General features: G+C 28.2%; 1 protein-coding gene across 1 annotated transcript; it reads left to right on the top strand.

Moving 5' to 3' along the window:
* The first annotated feature begins 1,715 nt into the window (after positions 1-1,715).
* LOC130818101 (indole-3-acetic acid-amido synthetase GH3.5) lies at positions 1,716-5,801 on the top strand. Its single transcript, XM_057684140.1, has 3 exons — positions 1,716-2,208; positions 2,968-3,899; positions 4,717-5,801. Exons 1-3 carry the CDS (start codon positions 1,883-1,885, stop codon positions 5,307-5,309), a joined length of 1,851 nt encoding a protein of 616 aa, XP_057540123.1. The 5' UTR covers positions 1,716-1,882; the 3' UTR covers positions 5,310-5,801.
* The last annotated feature ends 7,501 nt before the right edge of the window (positions 5,802-13,302 follow it).

Genomic DNA, 13,302 nt, shown 5'->3' with positions numbered 1-13,302 from the left:
ATATTTTATGGTTTATGATCCACTTATTTTCGGTTGGATAAAAAAATACTAGGAGTATAATATTGGTGTCTCTAACCTATAAATTACCCTAAATACGTTCAAGCATTGCTACCAACAACAACTTAAGGGTACACGAGTGTACAATGAGTTTCAACCATTTAATCGTGCAAAAATTTGTTCAATTTATTTGGGGACCATAAGAATTTATTTGAACGATTAGTTTGTCATTTTGAGCTTTTATTTATTTGTCATCACATGAATTAAAATTTCTATAAATAAATTTCTTCGTAGCATTGGCTACTATGGCTAGTGACTGCAATTAATTAGGTATGCCCATATTATATACTTAGGGTGGATATCTTACACATATCTTATTAAATTGGGCTGAAGTTATTGTGAAGATCAGCATATAATAGTAGAATTACAAGATGAACATATTTCATAAGCCAAGAAAATATAATCTCAAAATCATATGGCGATGGGAGGAAGAACTTCAATGACTTATATAGTCTGCACCTCATTTTTAATTCATCGATGTGAGATAAACAATCTCATCAAAGGCTTATTATACTATACTTTCTTCTATACAATAAAAATAGATAGAGTATGTAACATATCCAACGACTTCAACCATCAGTTTAATCTTTTGATTGAGTTAATTCCTTAATAATAACAAGAATGATCAATTCAACCAAAAATTTAAACTAAGGCTAAAGTTCTAAGATAGGATAATAGTTGGCTTGAAGTTAAACATGTATATTTAAGGCAAATTTTATCTATAACTCAAAATTAGATGAATGAAAAAGGTACTTATCTTAATCTTGGAATAGATGACATGCTTGGTTAAGGCAAATCTTATCTAGTGCTTTAAATTTAAAGTTTTCACCATGCCAATTAGAGTTAAACTCTTCCTTAGTGCATAGGTATATTTAAGCTTTTTTTCATAAATTAAGAAATTTAAATCCAATCAACATACAAATTTTGGCTTGAAGAGTAGTTGTAGTTTGACTTTATCAAAGATATAGTATGGAACATCCATGTGTTGGTCGGTCAAGGAAGCTAGCATATGTTAATTGTAAACAAATCAAAAATCTTATATAAATTTGCATCTCTACCCACCTCATTTATAATTTTTTTATAATGAATTAATTTTTGAAAAATTAATCATTAATAATTTAAATAGTTTTTTGCTTGTCCGATGAAAATAATTTCATTTTAAAATTATTTTCTAATAATTTAACATTTTTTATTATTTGCTGTGAATAATTTAACAATTGTCTTATTTTGCTGGCAACGTACACTATAATTACATATTATTAGTAATATGGTACGTTGTGGGCAAATATAAGGCAAAAGTTGAGTTATTAGAAAATAATTTAAAGGTAGAACTATTCACAGTAAATATATAAAATATTGGTTTATTAATGTGAATTTTTTCTTAACTTTTTTATTTTTAGTAATGACCTGATTGGTTTGAAATTGACTAAAAATACAACTAAATATCCATAATAAAAACGAGACTCCAAAATCACTCGTTATTTGTATGAATATTTTTCAATTTAAATATGATGAGTTGTATATCTAATGTTTTACCTATGAACCTAAAAAGTCGAGATAAAAAATAGTTAATTTTAAACCTTGAGTTGAGGCCAAAGGCACCCCCCATTAGCCTTTCTATTCTTCTATAAAAACCCAACTCCCCTTTCATTTCTTTTATATCCACACTCCCATAATCAACAACAAACATCTTCTCTAAATCATCAAATCTCACTTTCTCTCTCTTCTTTCTTTCTCTCTCATCATTCTCATCCAATTATTTAATTTAAAAACCATAATAATTAAAAAAAACAATAAAATTAATCAACCCCACAATTGAAGAACAATGCCTGAAGCACCAAAAGAAAAAAATGATCATGAAAAGTCGTCCGGAATGGATGAAAAGAACAAGAAACTTCTAGAATTGATTGAAGAAGTTACTAGAAACGCCGATGAAGTTCAAAAGAAGGTTCTATTTGAAATCTTAAGTAGAAATTGTAACGTAGAATACCTAAAAAGACATGGTCTAAATGGTGCTACTGATAGGGATTCATTCAAAAAACTAATCCCTGTTATTAAATATGAAGATATTGAATCTGATATTACTCGTATTGCTAATGGTGATAAATCCCCTATTCTTTCTTCTCACCCCATTTCTGAGTTCCTCACCAGGTACTAATTTATCTTTTATTATTTTGTTTCTATATAATTACCCAATTTGAACTCTTGACTAGAGTTGATAACATATTATGGAGTCGATCTTAAGTAATTATTGATTTACATTTTTAGTTGAATTTATTCTTTAATATAATATCCGAAGTTATAGTTTAAATCTCATCCACTTCTCACTAACAATTAATGTTAGGTATGAGAGGATTAGTGTTGCATTCATAAGAAAAATACACTATTATATATTTAAACTAAAGCAAAAGAACTTTAATATAAACTAATTTCAACTAATATTTTAAGGCTTTTACATTTCACTAAGTCTTATATAAGATTGTCCTTTGAAGAACTCATATAATTAATTTATTTTTTTATTAAATATTGTATGGTTATATTACTTTAAGGTCAGAAATGATCACTATAAAATTAAAGTGGTCACTTTTTAAAAGTGTAAGTAATCACTTTATAATACGTATATATTGGATTAGTCCAATAAAAATAGTCTTACTGTGAGACCGTCTCATATGAGAATATATGTTTAGTTTTTGAGGCCTTGCGAGATCACACACTTTACACATGCTTAGAATCACACATGAGCTTGAAATGACTCTTGTGTAAAGAAATGTGGCAAAATATATAAGATACCCTGGCGCCTCATCCATGACTTGTATCAGATTTATTTTTTTATTAGTTTTTTTGCAGTTCTGTTTGATTTAAAATTTGATGCAAGAATTGTTTTTTATTTTTTTTTTTACAAATTTTCAGTTCAGGAACATCAGGAGGAGAAAGAAAATTGATGCCAACAATTGAGGAAGATTTAGACAGGAGATGCATGTTATACAGTTTACTGATGCCAGTTATGAGTCAGTATGTACCTGGTTTAGACAAAGGAAAAGGGATGTATTTTTTGTTCATTAAATCTGAAGCTAAAACCCCAGGTGGGCTTTTAGCCCGACCCGTTTTAACCAGCTATTACAAAAGTACCCATTTCAAGAACCGCCCATTTGACTCTTACACCAACTACACTAGCCCAAATGAGACCATCCTTTGCCCTGATTCTTACCAATCCATGTACTCTCAAATGCTTTGTGGCCTTTACCAACATAATGAGGTTCTTCGGGTCGGGGCGGTTTTTGCATCGGGTTTTATCCGGGCCATTAAGTTTCTCGAAAAACATTGGGCTTTATTAGCTCATGATATCCGTGTCGGATCCTTAAACCCACAAATCACTGACCCATCAGTCCGCGATGCTGTAGGTCGAATTCTTAATCCTGACCCAAAATTAGCAGATTTTATCGAGTCAGAATGTAGTAAAAAGTCATGGCAAGGGATTATTACTAGACTTTGGCCTAACACAAAATATGTTGATGTTATTGTGACAGGGACCATGGCACAATATATTCCTACACTAGATTATTATAGTAATGGTTTACCACTTGTTTGTACAATGTATGCTTCTTCCGAGTGTTATTTTGGTGTCAATCTTAATCCATTATGCAAACCAAGTGAAGTTGCTTATACACTTATTCCTACAATGGGTTATTTTGAATTTTTACCGGTTCAAAGGAATATCAATGGTGTTACTAATTCCATTTCCATGCCTAAATCTCTCACCGAGAAAGAACAACAAGACCTTATTGAACTCACCGATGTCAAACTCGGCCACGAGTACGAGCTCGTTATTACCACTTATGCAGGTAATTAGAAACAATCTCTTTATTATTACAAGTTTAACAAAAAAATTTAATTAAACAAAAATTATTTTATAATGAAAAAACTACTTTTTCAATTACTTTAAATTAACTATAACATCTAAAATATGCGTTATATGATAAATAATCCATAAATTTAAAAGAGTAGAATAATACTAATATATTATAGTTCATTTTAATAGTAGAAAAATATTATATAATGGATATGATTTGTTTGGATCACATTATAGGGTGATGTTACACAATAATGTCTAGTTGGCTCATTAATTATTTTATTTTACCATCAATAAGTTGGTAAGGGATTTTTAATCCTATTTAATTTTTATATATTCCTATAAAAAAAATACATGTATGATCATTGCAACTGAATATAGTTGATTCTCAATTTTTTAAAATTAAAACTTTGACGTTGTTATTATTGTTGTTAAATAAAAACTCACATGTAGTATATTTTTATCTCCTCCTATGAAAAAAAAGTTTGTGTACCATTACCAATACTGATTTATTGGTTCATATAGTTGACTTGAATCTTTTGTGATTAGGATTTGGCATTCACATGTAATATATTTTTATCTCCTCCTATGAAAAAAAAGTTTGTGTACCATTACCAATATTGATTTATTGGTTCATATAGTTGACTTCAATCTTTCGTGATTAGAATTTGGTTCTATAAAAACTCACATATTTATCTCCTCCTCTGAAAAAGAAAAATTCACGTGTGCGACTACCAGCACTAATCTATTAGTTCATGTACACGATCCTGATCTTTCGTAGAAACTCATATGTTTGTGTATGTGTGCAGGATTGTATAGATACAGAGTTGGTGACATTCTAAGAGTAGCAGGATTTAAGAACAAAGCACCCCAATTCACATTTGTATGTCGCAAAAACGTTGTTTTAAGCATAGATTCAGACAAAACAGACGAAGTAGAACTACAAAATGCAGTAAAAAATGCAATAACACATTTACAACCATTTGATGCAACATTACTAGAGTACACAAGTTACGCAGATACAACAACTGTACCAGGCCATTATGTACTCTTTTGGGAGCTAAGCTTAAATGGTTCGATGTCGGTCCCACCATCCGTTTTTGAGGATTGTTGTTTAGCCATTGAAGAATCACTTAACACGGTTTATAGACAGGGACGAGTATCAGAATCAATTGGACCGTTAGAGATTAAAATAGTTGAAAATGGTACATTTGATAAACTAATGGACTATGCCATTAGTTTAGGGGCATCTATTAATCAATATAAGACTCCTAGGTGTGTGAAATTTGCACCAATTGTTGAGTTAATGAATTCTAGGGTGGTTTCGAGTTATTTGAGTCCGAAGTGTCCTAAATGGGTTCCGGGTCATAAGCAATGGTGTAACGGTAATGAAGAAAGATAGTTGTTTTTGATTATTTTAAGGTATGGAAGAGAATTTGAGAAAAAAAATAAAGGGAAAAGGAGACCTAGGAGTGGACCCATTTTAGATGGAGTATCCAATCTAATTTTAGTTTATTTTTTTGTAATTTTTTTTTTTTTGTTAGTCCTGCTTGCTCTTTATGTATGGATTATTGTAGCTTTTGTTCATGAGCAATGACTTGGGAATCAAATGTTAGGTCTTGTTTTGTACCAAATTATTCCTTTCTTAGTTTTAAGGAAGAAAGTTTTTCTTGTATTGAGTTCTTTTATTCCTTTCTTAGTTTTAAGGAAGAAAGTTTTTCTTGTATTGAGTTTTTTTTAACTATTACTCATCTTTACGGTTTTTTAATGTGTACGTATCACTTATGTTTACCTATTGGATGTGAATATTAATCTAATAATGATATGTATTTTATCATATACTAGTGGGACTTTTATCTGGGAAAAAAAATTTGAATATTGACATGTTCTTTTCATTACTTATCCTTATGGTTGTTGATAGTGTACATCATTTATCGAGTTATTGTTATCTATTGAATGTGAATATCTATTTTGATAATGATATGTATTCAGTTACATACAAGTATAAATTTTAACTTAGACAGAAATATTTTAGTATTGATTTGTCCTTAACCATTACTTATCTTATATTTGTTGAATATATAAGTATTGCTTATCTTTATCTATTAAATTTAAATAACTATGTAGTTATGATATTTGTTTAATGATATAGTAGTAGGAATTTTAACACAAGAAGAAAGCTTTTCTTGTAGAGTTAGAAGTTCTTTCTTATAGGTCTTCTCTCCAATTTTTTTACCTTTTCTTTTGTTTAATTCTTTTTTAATTTTTTTAGTCTTTTATTTCTTAGAGTTGTTGTGAACAGCTTTAACTTTATAGTTATGATTTTTCAATATTCATACTCAAGGATTTTGGCATATGATATCAATTGGTTAAAGTATTATACGTGACTTGAGATGATTGTATTTGGAAATTATATTATGTAGTGTTTGGAAATAAGTATTTCATCTTAAATTATGGATTTCAATTAGGTAGTGTTTGGTAACATAGAATAATTAAATTTTGGTATTCAAATTCAAGAATTGTAAATGACACATACATTTTACATTGTTATTGCAATTCTATGGAATTGACCTAATTTCACATTTATTAATTCAAGATTTGTCAAACATAGTATTTGACCTAATTCAACATTTGAAAATGAATTCCAAATTACCAAACATACCATAAATAAAATTAGAAATAAAGAATTTGAGAATGACAAGGTTTGTATAGTCATTCTCAAATTCTCAATTATTTTAAAAACAATGATGGAATTTGATTCAAATTCAAATTTGAAATTTTTTGATTTGCCAAACAATTAATTTGAGTCAATTTTAAATTTTTAAATGAAAATCATTATTTTCAAACATGGCATAATTTATTGTCTTTCACATGCTAATTTTTGTGAATACCTTTTCCTTTTTACATAATTGAAATATCTACCTTTAATGAAAAAATTTACAAAATGGTTAAATTTATATAATTATATGGCACCTTTTAAAATAGCCCAATTTATAAATATTTCAAACGAAGTTAAATTGAAATGCATTTTAAATTTTTGTAGGTAAAGTGAGTGGTATTATTTTGAATTGATTTTTATGAGTGTTTTTGACATTGAAAAGCATGAGTCTCTGAAATCCAAACACCATAATCATGGCACAAACTCTACTAAGATGCTTAAAATGATCAGAATCGACACACTTACTTTTAAGACACACAACTTAGAATGATTTTTATCGGCGTTTGTTGAAGACATACTTTAAAGCAAATAAAAATTGTTAATTAAAGAAAGTGTGCTTTCATAAAGTCTATAATTCAATATTCAATAATAATTACCATGAGTTTATATTTACTTAAACTGTTAGAGTATATAACATATTCTGGGGCTTTAACCATCAACTTAAGCTTTTGGTTAAATTGGTTCCTTGTACATAAAGTTTTGATGAGAAACGTGTAATTTCAACAAAGGATTCAAACTTTATTATCATTAAAACTTTGAAAAACATGCTTTTTAGATGACAAACAAAGAAATAAACATGCATGTGAATGACAACATCAAAAAGAAACGAAGCAACATGTTTATTCAATTCTAATACGTTATCTCTTTAGTTGATAAAAAGGTAATACATTATCTTACTATTATCAATCATTTATAAGATGGAAATTTAAAATAAAAATGTTAATAAATAATAATATACTTCTAAAATAATTATAATAGAATATTAAAAAGAGTATTTTTATTATATGGGAAAAAGTAGGTTGTCCCCTACATAAATCCAGCCAGAAAATCTGCCCACTGGAATCTCATGGGCCACTTCCTAAAACGGCCATACTAAGCCTCCTTTTATAATTTCGTATACATTTATAATTTGCCAAATTCAAAATTAATGTATGAGACCATTTTACCGAGAGACGTGTTTTATACTTGAGTGAAATAGTCCATTTAATAGGAGTATATATTATGAGAATGTAAACTCTGTGAGGTTATCTCACCGAGAAATAGTCTTTCATCGTACAATTTTAACATATTTATATATAAATAGATTGGCAGGGTAATCAAATCATTTGATATTAGTTTTGTAAATTAGCATTTGTTAGATATGAATAAGCTTATTAACAAACTGTTCCCACAAGAATGATTAAAATCAACTGATCAAATCAATCGATAAAATCAGTTGGTCAAATCAATCTATTATCAGTCGTTTGGCAAATGCATATTTACATTAAATATAAAGTAATACATACCATATTCACACTTTTATTCATAAAACTCTTGTATATATAATGTAGTTCGAGATCTTAACTTTAGTTTAAATTTTTTTAAATAAATTTTGAGTATCAAGTTTCTAAAAGAAGAACAACTTTTTTGCATCATGAATTAAGGTCTTTACTTTACTCATTTTGTTATTGAATCTAAAGAAAACATCGATCACTTAATGAATCCGCTTTTTAGTAAAAATCATCTCATTATCATCTAAAAAGTTCTCATGGGACTACTCATTAGAAGCATGTGATCGACAGGCTTATACCAAATTACCAATATATTAGGAGTAGTTCGTTCACTATTTAGTCCGCCCTTCCGATTTTGTATTTTTTTTAATAGGGATAATTATATGGTAGGCACAAATTTATTGTAAAAGGCTATTGGTAGCAAATTTTTAAAAAAATTTCACAAAATAGTAATGTATTTTTGGAATTTCACAATTTAACGTATAATCTAACGTGTTTTGGACATTAATGTTACGACAACTTAAATTTCAAAAGTACAATGTAGTTTTGTTGAATTTAAGAAAAGAAGGTTATGTTATTTTAATGAAAAAAAACAAGGGTAAAAACGAAATTTCACAACTTAACGTATCATCTAACATTTTTTTAGCATTAATGTTATAACTTAAATTCCAAAAGTATAATGTTATTTTTTGGAATTTGTTTTAACATTTACTACCACTGGCCTTTTGCAAAAGTTCGTACATGACTACCATATAGAATATCTTTTTTAATAATAGTCTTACCATTTTTAATTTAATCTACAAATTTATTTTCTGATATACAAACTGATCTTTCTTTAATTTTAGTGGGGTACATTAATGTTATTTGGTGTGCCAAATTCTATTAATCTATTATTCTTTTAATTGAAAATTAAATCTTATCTTAATTAAAAGTAAATATTATTTTTTTTTTAATAAGATCTTAAATTTAATTTTGGTTCTTTATTTTCTTCCCTTAACATACACATGTATGAGAATCAACCCGGAGGTCTTATTGTTAAAATGAAAATGGAGGACATTCAAATAAGAGATAGAATATACGATAATGGGTGCAATTTAATAACAATTGGTAAATGAATAAACAGCTTTTATCAAGATCAATAACTGTGGTCAATGTCCCTAGAATTTCTCGTCATGCATGCTATTTTGGTCAATGTCCCTAAAAATTTTAGGTGTAATTACATCTCCTCAAATTCAACCCAACTCAAAATTAATTTGGAATTTCATAAGAAATTAGTGGGTTATAGCCAATAAGTTTCAATCCTTCATCCAAAAACGACTCAATTGGAATAAAATCAGAGAATACTGTTTTGATTCGTTTTTTAGTTCCATATCTCTATTTTTAGTCAAAATATAGTATATTTTTAGTCAATTTAAGTTGTTGATTTATTACGTCAACACAATTCAAATAACCTGACTTGAAAATAATTCTATTCTAAAACTTTTGATTGTCTAGTTTCAAGTAATTAACCTAATTTCCAAGTACGATTCGCGATTCAGATTAATCATACTTTTAGAGTTTAGTTTTAGTTAAATTTCTTGCCTTTTGTTAATAAACCAATTAAATTTGAAAATCGCACAAAATATTATATATTGGTAATCTATTGGTTGAAACCCTATAATGAGGGTGTTTGGCAAATTAGCTTGAGCAATTTTAGCTTATTTAGATATAAATAGAGGGTTGGGTGGTCAAACCAGCTAATGCTATTGTTTTGTGAATTAACTGGTTGAAACAGCTTATTGATACGAATAAGTTTTTGAACAAGTTGCTTATAGCAGCGGGTTCAAAATCAGCCGGTCATACCAATGAATAAAATCAGTTAGTCAAATCAGCCACTATAATCAGCTATTAGCCATTTGTCAAACACCCTTAATATATTTTTTTTAGATAAATATTATTTTAATAAACCTTGACTTTACATGTTTGAAGACTTCAATGGTAAAAGTGGATTGTTTTTTTTTTTTTTTTTTTTTTTGATGGAAAAAAGTAGATTTATTGAACCTTAAGCTTGTCATAGGTTAGACTTCTATAAAGGAAAAATATCAAAAAGGAATTGTTTAATCGATTTTTATAATTTGATTGCTATAGGGCATTATAGATAGGAATAGAAAGTAGGTAATAGTAATTTTCAGCTCAAATTATTGAATCATTCTAAACCACTCACAAAAGGATAGAAAAAAAATAAAACCTAAATGTTTTTCCTATTATTAGTGGTCGGATAGGCCGAGGAGATAGGAGGATTATGTGTTTTTTTAAAACATTAGTACTCTCCAACAATTAAGACAAACCTCATTTCTCAACTCTTACAATCTTACTCAAGTTCACTTAATTTGATAAAAAATACAATTATAAATTTATAATTTTTTCGCATTAAAACAAAAATATTTAATAATTGCATGTATAATTTTAAAAAATATTTTTAGCTCGATAAAAATACAAATTATTATAAAATAAAATAAAGTTAAATAAGACGTCTAACTAACATTTATACTCTTACTCATGTTCAATTTATATTTTTTACGACTATTTCATATTGATTTGATTGCAATTTTTATTTTTTGTTTTTTGTATAATCACCATCAATTTTGACGTGTTAAAAAACATTTCATTTATTACAAAGTATAAATACAAATTAATATTATTTGACATTGATATAAAATCTATATTCTTTTCACATGTGCTCTCAACAAATGTAGTGACCGACGAAATTAATATTATTAACTTTAGAGTGATTATGATAGGAAAAAGCGTAAATGTTTAGCGAGTGGTAGTGAATAATAACCCCTCCTGTTTATAATATTGGTTAAATAGACGGAGTAAAACATATCCTAAAATAAAAAATAAATAAAATTAACTTTTTTTATATATTTCTTAATTAAACTAACTAAAATAAAATCATTTATCATTTGCATTCATTAGATGATATACAGTTCATTCGGGTAATTGAATCAATTTCGTATCGATATAAAATCGGGTCTTATATCCTCATTGTTTTTTTTACATTTATTTACATTCAAATTTAAAGTTGAGTTTGATTACAAAGTCGAGCAAATATCGGATCGTCGAATATGTTTTAAACACCTCATCATACACTCCATCTATCTTTTTTAATTTGCACCAAATTTTTATTTAGACTTGTCTGATCACTTACTGTGCATCTTCCTCTTTTTGTAATGGTTTCCACAATTATCTTAGTTTTAATCTCACATAAAAATCAATTGTTTAATTTATCACATCCGCTAATTCCCCTATCTCACTTGTTTCATTAATATAAATTAATAATATTTACACTTCTATTAAAAAGTGCAAATCAAGTAACAAGGATCTTAGTTCTATTTTGTGGTCAAACTAAATAGAAATAGTTACTCAGATTAGTTATAGTTATAGTCATCAATTTAGTATTTCATAAAGGTCGAAATTGGGGAGGAAAGTATACACTTCTAATTTAAAATAATGAATAATTAAACAAATTATTGTTGACAAAGAGGAGACGTACAATATTAACCAACTAATAAAAAAACAGGCAATAAAGAGTAGGGTAACCGGAGGTCCGGGCCGGGAAAGAAGTGAAAAAGACTGAAGAGGCCGAGAGTGAAAAGACAGGACAATGGATAAAGATGTTCGTTAATAAGTGCAAGACAGTTGAGATTCAACAAAATGTCTCCCAATACTCTCCATTGTTGTCTCTACTAAGCACTAACCAACAAATTTTCTTTGATTTTATGTTCTACTACACACTAATACCCACTTTCTAAGCATTTGAACCTTTGAACCACAAATTTATAATCTTATAAGATATCTTGAAATCTCGATGATTAACTTTGAGTCACTTGTTCATCTTATGGAGATTGTTATATTAAGTATATATATGTGACAACTTTAATGAAAAAGGTTAATTATAATTAAGTTTAGATAATGTTTTAAATTTCATTAATTCCTTTTGTTAGGTTAATAAGGTGACTTAAGTTCTAACAATCAAAAATTTATAATCTTATTAGATATCTCGAAGTCCGATCCCAACAATTTGTTTTGAGTTACTCGTTCATCTCAATGAGATTGTTATGTTACGCATATATATATGAGAGCTTATAAGAAAAATGTAGTAATCTTAGGTTGATTATAATTAAGCATAGATGCGTTTCAAATTTCAATAATTCCTTTTGTTAGGTTGGTAAGATGATCAACTTAAGTTCATCAAGTATTAGGTCTTATTTAAACAAGAATATTAAGCTCAGTATTAGATTTTAATTAAGAAAATTAGTTAAGTATGGTAGTATGGTAGAGAAGAAAAATGTACACATAGGATTAGTTATGAGAGAATAATCATAGTGCACATAATTATTGGGTGATGTAACATTAAGGACATGAGTTGTACCATTGACTGCTCGAACAAGCCTACCAATTGCTCGAACGAGCATGTTAGGCTGGTAGCATTATGTTGCTTATGGCAGATTAATGCTTTACCCTATATTCTTCCCCATATATATATCAACAACCTAGTGTTAATGCAAGCATAACAAAGTCACATATGAAAGGCCTTCTATTTTGCTTCACTAGTGGAAAAAACCTTATTTGTTGTGTGTCATTTGCTGCGGTTTTCCTTAGACGCAGCATTAAATAGCAAATATATATATATATATATATATATATATATATATATATATATATATAGTACAAATGTTGCGGGCCAACTGATGCCCGCAGCATATAAGTGCTTATATGTTGTGGGCTTAATAAAACCGCAGCATATAACTATATAAGTGCTTATATGCTGCGGTTTTTTCTAGCCCGCAGCAAATAGTCAGTTCAAAAAATTTAAAACCCGCGTTTTGACGTTCAATTGCTTAAAACCCTCAAATAACTTTCTTCAAAAACCACGACGACGACTGTCTTCTTCTTCAAGCTCTTCAATTTCAGAAAATTTCTTCAAAAACACACAAAAAATCTCTTCAAGTTCTTCAAGTCATACGACTCTACTGTGTTTTCTCTTCATTTCGTTCATCATCTTCCAAACCCCACAACTCTATTGTTTTAATAAGGATTTAGTCTTTTTTTATACTAATTTTGATTTTGTTTTTCATTGTAGGTTACATAATCTTATTGTAGAAACAAAATTATCATATCTCATTACCAAGGTATGTATTTTA

Source organism: Amaranthus tricolor, chromosome 7, assembly GCF_026212465.1.
Source record: "Amaranthus tricolor cultivar Red isolate AtriRed21 chromosome 7, ASM2621246v1, whole genome shotgun sequence".
Lineage (NCBI taxonomy): Eukaryota > Viridiplantae > Streptophyta > Magnoliopsida > Caryophyllales > Amaranthaceae > Amaranthus > Amaranthus tricolor.
This window is presented reverse-complemented; position numbering and strand designations above follow the sequence as displayed.